This window comes from Danaus plexippus, chromosome 5 (assembly GCF_018135715.1).
Source record: "Danaus plexippus chromosome 5, MEX_DaPlex, whole genome shotgun sequence".
Classification (NCBI taxonomy): Eukaryota; Metazoa; Arthropoda; class Insecta; order Lepidoptera; family Nymphalidae; genus Danaus; species Danaus plexippus.
Genome location: NC_083539.1, coordinates 789,050 through 802,385, shown reverse-complemented (window position 1 = coordinate 802,385; position 13,336 = coordinate 789,050). Strand labels below are relative to the sequence as shown.

The following is a 13,336-nucleotide window of genomic DNA, read 5'->3' as shown; positions in this document are numbered from 1 at the left end:
TTTCCACCTTCGTATCTCTTTAAATTCTCATTCCTATACAACAGTTTCATTTTGATCTGCCCTATTTCCAGAGGATTTAATTGTGCCAATGGTTTTTTGAATTTTTGATAATATAATTTCAAAAATCGCGTCACTAAAGCTGTTTTTGTTTAAACCAAATAAATGGGCCATTTAATTCAGACAGCTTCTAAAGATTCCTCCTCCCAAGTCATATAATAGTCATTAAACTTTTATAATGAACACAATTATACATTATTAGGTTACCAAATATGTTCATAAAGAGACGAGCTCAGAACTCACCCTATTATCACTTGCCAAACTATCCAGACTGTGTTAGCGTGAGCTTTTATATATTTAATTCCATCATAAACAGACTTCCATATAAAATACTATACGCATATCAAAACTAAATTAAAACTTATACAAATATATGCTCTCATAGCGTTCCTATCCTTCTGTCCTATTTTAAATTCATCACACAAGTCTGAATTTTAGCGCCTTAATAACCTAACATTTTCACACAAATATTGTAATGAGATATTAAAGTTTCTTCAAACATGTAAGTATGCTGAAAGTCTCTGATTGTGTGTTTGTTTACTGGAGCAGCTGAAATGATTCGTTAGCGGAGTCTGAAAATATATAAATTAATTTCTTCAGTTTCGTTTTACATATGTGGGTTAGTGTTGTATATCAAATGTATCGACATTACGATTTTTATTTTATTTTGTCATATTATTAGAATAATAATGTGAAAGAATAAAATAAAACTACAAGTATACATACATACACGTATACAATACAAGTCGTGGTGGCCTGGAGATGAAAAGCCCGCCTCTCATAAGTGAGGGTGCGAGTTCGAAACCTGGTAAGTACCAAAGTGATCTTTTCCGAGTCATATGTACTTTCTGAGAGTATTTAAACGCCACTGACAGACGGTGAAGGAAAACATCGTGGGGAAACCTGGTCTTATAATTTCAAATTATAAGATTGAAATTTCCAACCCGTCTTGAGCAAGCGTGGTGATTAATGCTCTATCCTTCTCCATGTGTGAAGAGGCCTTTGCTCAGCAGTGGGCTCCGATAAGCTGATGATGATGATGATTAGAATAATAATTAAATTTTAACACTAATATTTCAAATAACACGTACATATATTAACATTTATGCAAATCTCTTTCTTACTGCATCAAAAATTTTCAATTATGATAAGTCGATACATTTTGGGTTTGCTCAATCACCTACAACATTATTCATGTTTGATAACAGAAATTACTTAGAAATTTGTTTTTAACAAAAACAAATAGGAGCTTTTATAATTAATGTAATCGAAACAAAATCCATCCTTTTTTATCGGAGTCAACATTTTACATAAAAAAAAACTTTATTCATGCGTTGCCTAAAGAGAAAAATTAATTTAAAAATCAATGTCACTAGTAATTAAACTATAAATCTCTTAATAAAATTAAATAGAAGGTTAATTTAATTCTTCCATTAATTCATTGAAAGTCGTTACTACAAATATTACCAAGGCTTTGTTGTTTTAATTTAAATTTTTGTCTATTCAAATTAAAATAGACAAAACCCTGTAAAAATTGTTTACCCAAAATCATAAATACTTCTGTTGTCTGATAGTAATATAAATAAATTACTTTCCTTAATTAAGAAATAATCTCGAAAGTTCGATATCCGCCCCAGAGCCGTTTCCCATTCCTATGTCTACTGTTAATTTTCTCACGAATAGCATTAGTTTAATTAAAAGTTGTCTTGCTTCCCAGAATGCGTTTGACATGCTCTTGTAAAACCTACATGTTTATGAATTTGATTCTATTTCAGTCCTTGTTTGCCTTAAAAGTGTTCTATTGTTTCCAAAAGTTTGATAATTCGTAACGAAAGCAATCTTCAACAACAATTTAATGTACTTGTAAAATAAAGTAAAGGTAAATAATTAGAGAGGGAAATATATGAATAAAAATAATTAATATAATGTGATATTACATAATTTCAGTTAAGTTAAGTTATGAACAATGTTTTTAGTGAAATCTGTTTTTATAAAACGATATATTCATTGCGATATTCAAACATACATACTAATATCTTTATTTTATGTACAATTTTCTGTTTTAAAGTCACAGATATCTTTTAATTTTTATAGAAATAAGAAGAAGAGCATAGAAAAATCCTTAAAAGTCTTCTGACAGACGCTTGGACTGGAAAGAGTTTTGTGAGTGATTGAAATGTTTTTCCTATAACTCGTTTGAGAAAGTCTTGTAAATGATATCGAAGATTTTCACGTATATTAATTTAAATGAAACCTGTATGTTGCTGTAAACTGTAAGGGAACCGGAAACTCGAGATTATATAGTTTTAAAATAATAAAAAACGTGTCGTAATATCCCAAAACCTTCGTTACATTCTTGTAAAAATATCAAATAACTGGAGGTTTATAAAGAGCTTCACAAGCATTACAAAAAAAGATATAAATTAATATTCGACCAGCGTGTAATTCAGCTGTTCGGCATTATTTTCTCGTTCAACGAAATTGCGAATCGGCGACATTGCAAAACGAATTAGCTGAGAAATTTTAAAAGGATCAATGCCTAATAATCCAATATCGAATGAATCGACCGTAAATTCGTTGTGGACGTGCCTTGCATGAGAATTGAGTTTCTTAAGAACGACGAACGCTTTCTCTTGACGCATACAGAGTAATGTGTTGAATTTATCGGGTCTTTTTATGTAATCATTCTTTTACCTCTTTTTACGTGTTTTAAAATATTTTAACACACCCTTTTTATCATTTCATTGTCAAGTTATCATATAACATTTTCAAGATATTTTTAATTCGGTTACATTTTAATTAAATTTATGTTAGAAGCAATAAATTTAACTTCAATTTATATAAACGTTAAATATTATTTATGTTAAAGGTTTTCATAACGAAAAATAATAATACTTACTATCCATACATAGATAGTCAATCAGATTTTGTAATTTAAAATAATTATTTTTAGACATATAGCCTCAGACATTATAATAATTATAGAAAAAAGATTGTTAACGTATGACTGAAGACAAAGTGTTTTTTCCTGTTTGATTAACCAGTATTTATCACAACAAAAAAATTTCTTTCATCTATTCGGTATCGGAAGTTAGAACGAAAAGTTGGCCAAAAATATTTGCTGTCCACGATGGCTTTATAAAATCGTTTTATTTCATTTTTAGCTAAAAAAGGTAACAAAAAAGCATAAGTAATATATACGAGAAAATGAAATCGTAATGTCCGTCTTCAAAATGCAAATTAAAAATATCACTTTCGAGATGGTCCTAAAGTTGAAAAGTGAGTTTCTTTACTCTTCCTCTCTCTCATGCCCCTCAGACCTCGGTATAGGGACAGAGATTAAGATAAGCCTGTTTAGAACAACTGCGTTGCAAGTTACTTGAAAAACTGTCTACTTCTTCTTTGCTTGAAAAATGAAATTCAACTATCACACCAGTCTCATGACAATACCTTATATAACATCGGAGACATCGGACAAAAATAATACAAAGAAACGTATACCTGAGCATTTATTTTATTAATATATTTAAACGCTTTCACATTTATTTTAAAATCACAGCACAATATGTCCAAAATTGACAATTGTCTTAAGAAGCAACAGAAGCACTCAAGAAATATATTGTAACTAGATATAAGCCCCGGCTGCGCACGGGCTCATTACAAAAAATATAAAATAGCCTTTTCAATTTTGAGAATTTTTAAACTTATATTATGATAACTTTCAAATGGTATGCCCGATTTAAATGATTCAAAAAGTAGTTTACAGATACTGTTGTAGGTTTGAAAACGAAGTAATTTATTTTGATAGAACTTAATATCATATTTATGTAAATAGCTTTCCAATAAACGCTTTAGGAATGCCAATCTTTAAAAGATGTAAAATAGATATACATCGTATGTTATACTTAAGGTATAGACATACGTTACCGCGGACTTTTTTGAAGACCTATATAAGATACACAATTCCACCATATATAAATTTTTTATATCTCAAAGACTTTAGGCAGCATTTCGTGAAAAGCTCTAAAACGGCTCATATTTTCCCGACATCTTCAAGAAGTATCAATAATGTACACAAAAGTATATACAAAAATTTTACAAATTACACACTAAACCTTCCTCGAGAATCACGCTATCGAGAGGTGATAACTGTTTGATAATTGGTGCAGTAGTGTTTCCGTTTATTGGGAACAGACAGACGGTCAGACGCGGCGAGGGACTTTGTTTTATAATATGTATTGATGATGATGATTGATGATGTTCCAACTCAAGTCTCAACTATTCTCGAAAATTTTTCAGGTAGCTTACAAAACAGATGTTCTCCTCTCAACGTATGAATCCGTTTGTTTGTTCTGTGTGATTATAAAATAAAAAAAAGAACGTTAAACAACTATTAGGGGCAACAGATATTTGTCTTATTTTTATTACCAAAAACCAGCGTGTTCGGCTTTATAAGCAGACATATTTTAAACACCTGTACAATAACGAATTTATCTATCGTCTCCTCAATATTGCTACTCTATGTTTCTTGTCATAATGCAGTTTGAGTTATGTGTAGCCAGAAGCATATCCGTATCCATAATATTATATCACGTTACTAGAACCATTAATCTTACAATATGACTTGCGGATTCCGTCCCTTGCCTTACTAACTTGACTGGGTTTATATGTGTCAATTAATCGTTTCGATGCATTAAATAATTCAATGATGTTTTAGAATTACCTGAACAACTATAAACTTATTTATTTTATGCATGAGGTACCTTATAGTTAGATGTTGTTTAGTAAGTTAGGAGAACAATAAGTCACAGATCTTGTCCAGTCCATGAATATTATTTTGTATTAAATATTATGATACTTTTTTTTTAAGAAAAAACAATAATAGTTATTTTTATTAGTGTACTTAACCTGTGTACTGCTTTTAATATTATCATTTCAACTGAAATATTGAATAACACTATGGAAGCTATCTGTTTCGAGTAACCTCAGACATAAGTGTATTGCGATCTCTTCTTTTACAAGTTTATTTTAATATTTCTAACACGTAAGATGTCGATAAAATCATCTCAACAATCAACATATGTGACGTCATTGTGAATCTAAAGTGACGTCGTCGAAAATCACGCGATTAAAAATTTCGTTTAAGATTTAATAACTCCGTCAGTACAGTCATTTAGCTTACGATTTCTGAGAAAAATTAAAGCTCCTTGCAGTATTTAAGCTGAATAAAATATTTTTTATACATTACAACATTTATTACGACATAGAGAAATAAACGCATTTACAAGGCAACACAATAATTTCGAATACACGGTTTCATAAGTAAAAATAAACGTATTGGAACTTCGCAATCTCATTCAGGTTTATGTCTTCACGCTCCGGGCAGAACAAAGGTTGTAAACTGTATGTTTATTGGACAATATTTTATAAAGCCATATAGATAAAATATACTTTGCCCCGTGGGATTTATTTATTCTGGCCGACTATTGATATTTCATATTTGCTTTCCATGTTTTACTTGTTACAACTTTGTTAGACCAAATAATGTTATGATTGTATTTCGATTAAAGAAAATAATTATTTATGTTTGTAATATATTTTTAAAACCAGTTTTTAAATATTTTATTTTAATTCATTCAATTATTACTAGAAGCTTAAGTACTATGAATAAAATTGTGTAGTCCTTTTTAAGGAATTGATCATACGAAAAACGTGGAATTTGACATATCAATAGTCTATATGGAATGAAAGTGCACAAAGTTATTTTTTTATTAAAATTATTAGAAATCTTACAATAATGAGATCTAAGATTTTCGCGAGTATTCATTTAAATGAAACTAGTGTTATTCGGATTTACTACGTGGAATTTATTATTTAAACCTCGTCTGCCCGTGATCACGGTTGCTGCAAAGTAACCGAAACGTCGGGATTACGTAGTTTTTAAATAATAAAAATCCGCGTAGTAAATCCGAATAACACTAGTTTCATTTAAATCTTACAATACATCACAATAATATCACGCTCCATGGTGACTCTGCAACACATGTTCGAGGTCCAGTTTCAGATTTGCTTTTCAATGTTCAGCTTTAATGCTTTAACTTCCAGTAATGTCCTACAAAATCGCTGTAGCTAGTATTTATAGTTTTCAAATTCAGGTTGGTACTTAAATGTTGCCATTACAAAATTACAATAGTTCAGTATTATGATTAATTACAATCAGTCATAAAAATAATTGTAAGGATAATAGTCTATTACAATTAGTACAGTAAGGATGACGCCACTTGTAACACACCCTCACACATACGTAAATCCCTGATGATTACCCAATGTATACATACATACACAAAATGACAAACATGACATTTCCTTTCCACTATTGAACTTGAAATAATCAATTAATTATTTTCGAGTATCCAGTCAACTTCAGCGCACAATTTTTGAAGGCTAACTCATAAGTCATCGAATTCATCACATTTCATATAGTTGAAAACCTCATCAGTAACTCCCGTGCAACATTAATATTCTGTTCAAATTCATTAACTTACACATTTTTAAATTTTGATTTTGAATGATTTAAGAGATAAAATAAAAATATTTCAAATTAAAACATCTTTGCGGTTCACGATTCATACTTTCTCTATTTTCATATACAGATTTGCAAACGACTTTCATATAGACAATAAATACAATTGAGAAATAAACGTATCGTTTTGCAAATAATACTCTAACAATATTAATATTTATGAAAGATTCTCATCCTGCAGAAATATCATATGCAGAGGTCGGGTGGAAACATGCTGTCGATGTTAGGTATTTACATACATAATAAAATTATGTATCTCCATGAATAAGTTTCTGCTTTCTTTGTATACTAGTCTCAGCCCTTGTGTCTGCTTAATAATTTAGTCTAAAAAACGAAAAAAAAAATAAAACAGTAAATCAACAATTTGCAATCGTAACATTATGTAATTCCAATAGATTAATGTAAACATTTATTTGAAATCTACCGATCAGATATTTTAATAAACATGGTATTGAAAAAGGTTATTCCATAATAAGTGTGCCATATATATTTTTGATCCATTATCAGTATGAAACAAACACACAAACAAAAAACACTTAGCAAAATTCCGTCGTTGGTTTCTTGTTTATCCTTTTTATTGGATAAACAAAGCTGAGGAACGTACGTGTTGTAAATCCTTCGATTATGTTTCATGAACGATACGTGATTCTAAATTATGCTATATTTTTTTGTTTACACAGAAAATATCACATTTTTATTTTATAGTTATCATTGTATTGTAAAGGATAAAGCGAGAAAATTTATATGATTATAATTTTCAACTTTTGATAGAACAATTGGATGTCTAGTATCTGAACGGTAGCTAGCACGTTATATCCTTGGCTGAGAAAACATGTGTCTGATGATCTATGATAATTACACAGGTCTGATCTACGAAGCAAAATATCGTACCAAATGCCCAAGAAACACATCATAAACAAGTTACCTTACCTTGATTTAAATTTCTAAGCGCTGAAAGAGCCTGAATTCTAAACAACATACTAAGGAAAGATTGAAGACCGTTCTTTAATACCACATTTGGACTCCCTAACCGAAGTGACAAATACTATTTGTTATTTAAAAGAAAATTTCATTATTACGGTAATTAAATAAATTAAAGCGATCATCTTTTTATTATCCTCATGAGGTCCTCATAAATCATCTCTAATGAAATAAAAAGTAGATTGTTCGCCGCCTGTAAATTGAAATTACAAAGTAGGATTGAATATCTCGTGTTTTATGAAATCAAACATTAATAAACCCCTCTGCTTTTCATAAAACGTCCTAAAATTAACTATAATAAAGTTACTATTATAGTTTTAAACGATTATGAGTGGTTACTGTCATTAACTTAATAATAAGATATAATTCAATTTTCTAAAAACCCTACACATTGAAACATAGCAAAGAATCACTGCAAGAAAACTAACTTTCGAAATCTGTGGTACCGCTTGAGGTCTACAATGAAACAGTCAAATACACACACACACACACACACGCACCCACAAGTGCACACACACCTCAACAAGTGGGATAATGTTACCTAAATAGAATGTGCAATAAAATAAATTGCGGAACACAAATAATCTGTACAATATTAAATTTAAGACAAAACAAAAAAATATCATGCCTCATTTTTCATCGCTTCGAAAAACTTTTGGGTATATTTATTTAGGACAAATAATATGGTTTTTACTGTTTTATCAAACTTACAGATCGCTGAGGCTGATATCGTGGTATTTCTCAATAATACTATGTATTTAATACTACAAACATTTTTTTATTGTTTATTATTGTACAAGTATCTTTTAAAGAAAAATATTCTAATCTTTATAGGGTGGGTATAGAATGTGATAAAATAAAAAGGGCACACATTATGTGGTAATAAGTTTTTTATTTCTCGCGATTTTCGGCAGTTGGCCACATACGTAACATAAATTGTATCACTACAAGCCTTTTTTTTCTATGTATTATTTGTTACTGTTCAGTTGTACCAGGCTTTTGTTATTACAAAACCGTTAGTGAGTATTTGTGCACGTGTATTTTTGTTACTAAATCAAGTAAAACCTACCAAAATTAATTTATATTATAATTTGTACGAAATCAAGAAAACTTACTCATCTCTATGCGAATTTTTTAATGATAATATTTAACAAAAAAAAATATTAAATATAAATAGTCTTGATTTCGTTAAAGTCCAGTGATTGATTTTATCCATGGCACAAAAGTTGCAACATTTACAAAGAAACCCAAACGAACATTGTTGCAACCAAGGTTACCTATAAACGATGCGAGACCAATAATAGTGTCACCAGATACTAAAGGACTACCAGAGTCACCCTGAAAATAAGAAATAATAACCTTATACACAAAGAGATAATCTTAAATATTGTTTATACATATCATCAATAATACTTTTTTTCCACTTTTTTTTGGGACAAAGACAAAATAATACGAAGCAAAGAAGTACAAAAAAGAAAAAAATATCTTTTAATATTTTTGATCTCCTTAATAGATTTACTATTATTCCGGATGTCTTTGGATTTAAAAAAAGTAGTATAAGAAAAGTAATTAATGTTATGTAACTAAGTATTAGGTAGTTAAAATATTTTTGAGAATACAATTTATTTATTTTTTGTAATTAATTACCTTGCAAATGCTTGGCCTTTCACCTTCTCTTTTTATGCAAATGTTTGTGGACTCCAAAACTTTATAAAACATAATGTATTCTGAGAACGCGGGCGGTATTAATCTGATACAATCTCTTGTATTTAATCTGATAAGATCCACTGTCTTTATATTTTTTGAGAGAGTTCCAGTCTAGAAAAAAATGTAATTAGTTTATGTTGCACTGTCTGACTTCAGTCATTTCAAACAAAATTTCACATACCTCATCAATTCCTCTACCAACGAAACTAAGACTAAGACTTGTGTTCGATTTTAATCCACTGGGCAATTTGACTGGTCGAATCTTTTTAGTGAATTGTAAAGGGTGAGAAAGTTGTATTAAGGCGATATCATTAACTGGCATTCCTTTTAGATTGTGGTACCCCTGATGAATATGGATACTTTCATATGGTACTCTCACGCTGTTAGCAAAAGACTCCCCACCAACCCAAACGTAATTTCTTTCATGTCGACTGAAAATATTTTTGAGTTACAACAAGAAACCTGTCTTTTAATACAAAACAAATATTTATATAATTAATGTTACTCACTTGACTTTTTCTACACAGTGAGCGGCCGTCAATATCCAAATGTGGGAAAGTACAGCAGCACCACAATTGCTAAGGCCGGCGTAGAAAGGATAATCTTCTATCTTCGCATCATCACCATAAAGAATAACTGACTCCACGTCTTGAGCTTCATAATTAATAATGAAAGCTATGATTTTCCATATATTAAAATCGATTTTTTTTGAATGAACTTTCTTTAACTTATTGTTTTACATTTTACTCAAGGCTTATTTTTCATTACTTTTCACCAAGCAATGGGAAGACAAGGTGATAGAGGACTTTGTCATAATAAAAACGAGATAAATCCAATAAAAATGGTATGCAAACAATAAATCTAATTAATTAATTACAACACGAATGTATCATAAATTATAAACGAACACGTTTAAACAAGTACTATCGAGCAATATATGTATCACTTTAATAAGAGACCAAATTTCAGACTTCATTAAGTATTCATAGACTAAAATTTATATAATTACAGTATGATGTGTTAGAAAAAAAATAATAAATTAATTTTTGAAATATGTAAGCTCTATTTCTGCGGAAATTCAACATGATTTCTGTTCCTAAAGTTTGATATAATTTTCAATTACATATTTAATGACTTACCCGCTGCGAAATGGTCTTTAAAAACTAAAGACAAAACAAGATTAACAACGATTAAAACCGACATTTCTAAATACTTACTTAACAATGTGCGTCTTTTAAGTACCGTATTTATATAAATAGAATATTTTTATGAATTCTCAATGAATTCTTTCCTATAATAAATATTTTAATGGTCTTACAAAGTAACATTCCTCCATTGTTTTACGTAGGAAGATTTTTTTATGATTTTATTATTTTTCATTACATAAATATTAAAGAGAAACCTTACCTATTTCCGATAACACATATGCGTGTGTGTGTGTGTGTGCGTGTGCGTGTGTGTGTGTGTGTGTTAATTCACTTTTTCCATTCGGTGAGACCTTTGACACATTGGCTCATCTACCCGATTTACTGCATTCTATGCTTTCGTGACCTTATACCTATATATAACTTCTGAATATTCTTACAGTCAAAGGTAATATTCAAAGATACGAGTTATATATATGAGCACAAGTACTTATTACTTGCCTAATTAATTGTTAAAGTGGCTAAAATTATAACGTGTCACATGCATAACCGATTGCATAGCAACCTTTTAAAATATGTCCGTGCATGTGCAGCCAACGAAAAAAAAACCAGCGTTCTTTTCTTTAAATAGAGGAGAGTGTGTTGATTAAAAACATTCTCATTCGAGGAGTTGAAGCGATGGGACCTCCTCTAAATAATGGACTCGCCAAAAAATCTGCTTGGTTTCCTACAAAAGCCTAAGAGAGTTACGATATAATGAAGAACAAGGCATTCATGGCGTCAGTACTTTTGACCAAAAAAAACACGTTGTGGCACTGCACAGATAAAATACTTGTATTGTGTTAAAATACACTTTTTTTCTAAGGATTTTTTTGATAGGTCTGAAAAACAAAATTTTTATAGAAATTCTCAACACTGTCAAATGTGTGACTAACAGTAACTACTACTACTAGTTTTTCTTTTTTAACACGGATACGCTATTTTACATCAATTCAGTCAGAACAGATACGGTACTGCTTCTATCTTATTTGAAATAACTTACAAGATTATGTCCTTTTTAAACGTGATACTTGTACGATAAAGAAATGTCTATGAGCGTATGATACCTTTGACTTGAATTCGCCTCCTTTGTGGATGTCCTGATCCAAATCATGTAAGCCACCCATTGGTCATCGATTTTATACAGAACGGGTCCAATGAATATTGAGGCGCATAGAAGCGGTATTTCATCAGCGCAAGGATCTCATCCATGACTGCAAACGTCGCCGAGCCCTGGAAGACTTCTTGAAGTCCAGTTTTTACTTAACTATTACTATAGTATCGACTGTATAGCAAACTAATATCAAGCGAGCGAAGAGTTAAAGCTAAACTAACGGTGATTTTGTCCGATATATGATCCGAGATATGTTAGGGGTTAATATTGAAAGAACATTCTATTATTTTTGTTCTATACTTTTCCCATTTTGGTTCCGATCCTCTTATTTTGGCATTAAATAATCAAAGGACTTCTTTTTTTCGTTTTGCAATTACGTCAAGTAATTCTGTAGTAAAGATGGTGAGAAACAAAAAAAGATAATTTCAAATCTCCTTTTTAAAGAACATTAAGTATTTACCTATACTAACGTCAAAAAATAACTATAATACTAATTGTACGATACTCAAACCGCCTCTGTGCAACAATCTCGAGTAGAATTTTCTTAAACAATTAAAGCAACATTTTTTGCTTTCATGCATTAAACTTTCTCAGAACCACTATCTGAGTTAGCTCCAGCTTTATCATGCGCTTTAATTTTTAACGCAGCGTATGTAGCAAGAAGTCTTGCCACAGATAGTGACATAAAGATTGAAATGAAATAATCCACTGCCTGAATTTTATCTTACGACATGGCAAATTACATCTTGCTATAAACCATCGAGGTATCTAGTCAAAACATATAATTTCCATGATGTTTCCACATACAAAAAAACGCATATATATACGTCGGCACATACTTCGTCATTCCAATTTCTTTGCTCAAAGCTCAGAAATTGAAAACTGAAATCCCAACCGTGTAGAAGGATACTGACATTGGACTTGTTTGTCATTGACTTGTTTCCCAGAGGGCGGACAAGTTGAGCCAAAGCCTTAATCTAGCTGTAACTGTGCGCGTTAGTCTGTATAGCTTAAAACAACCTTTAAAAGCAAACATCTTTGTGCCCGTCATGACGCTCAAAAAAACCTTAAAAGTATATTAAGGAAAAGACAATACTATTATATATATATATATATATATATATATATATGAATGAACGTTACTGTTGTCTCGTTTATGTACTTTTTTAAAAAATTAACATATTCGCTCATAAACAATATCACAAATATTTTATTTATGTTATATTCAGATTGTATGAAATAATAATAATATTATCTTCACTTGTTAGAACACCTTATTTTTTGTAAACAGTCATCGCCTTAAGGTGATATCTCCTAGATGGTAGTATGTCCAATCACGTAATATTACTAATCATAAATTTTGTTACATTATGTGATCTGCATTATATAAACAAAAAAATTATAATACATATGTATATATCATATACAAAAAATAGAAATCCTTCAAAATATGAAATAATTGCCACAAATATATCGTTAAGTTTGTAGAAAAAAATAACATGTAATTGAAGAAAACATTAAGATATCCGATTACAGATAATCAAATTTTTTTGACTAATTAAGAACTGAAAGGAATATTTCGGTAATCAAATGAAATTAAACAATCCATACTATAAGTTTCGTTTTACTGTAATTTAAGATTTATTTATCAAGTAGTCACAGATAAAGATTCTTGATTGTTTTCTTAGTATTTAGTTACCTCTTATTTAC

The 13,336-nt window shown here is 30.1% G+C and overlaps 1 protein-coding gene across 1 annotated transcript; it reads right to left on the bottom strand.

Annotated features, from left to right (window-relative positions):
- Positions 1–8,493: 8,493 nt before the first annotated feature.
- Positions 8,494–10,559, bottom strand: LOC116769109 (chymotrypsin-1-like). Its single transcript, XM_032660122.2, has 5 exons — positions 10,468–10,559; positions 9,838–9,982; positions 9,510–9,759; positions 9,269–9,439; positions 8,494–8,959 (listed from the first exon to the last, which is right to left on the bottom strand). The coding sequence occupies exons 1-5, from the start codon at positions 10,529–10,531 to the stop codon at positions 8,810–8,812; spliced, it is 780 nt and encodes a 259-aa protein (XP_032516013.2). The 5' UTR covers positions 10,532–10,559; the 3' UTR covers positions 8,494–8,809.
- Positions 10,560–13,336: the final 2,777 nt, after the last annotated feature.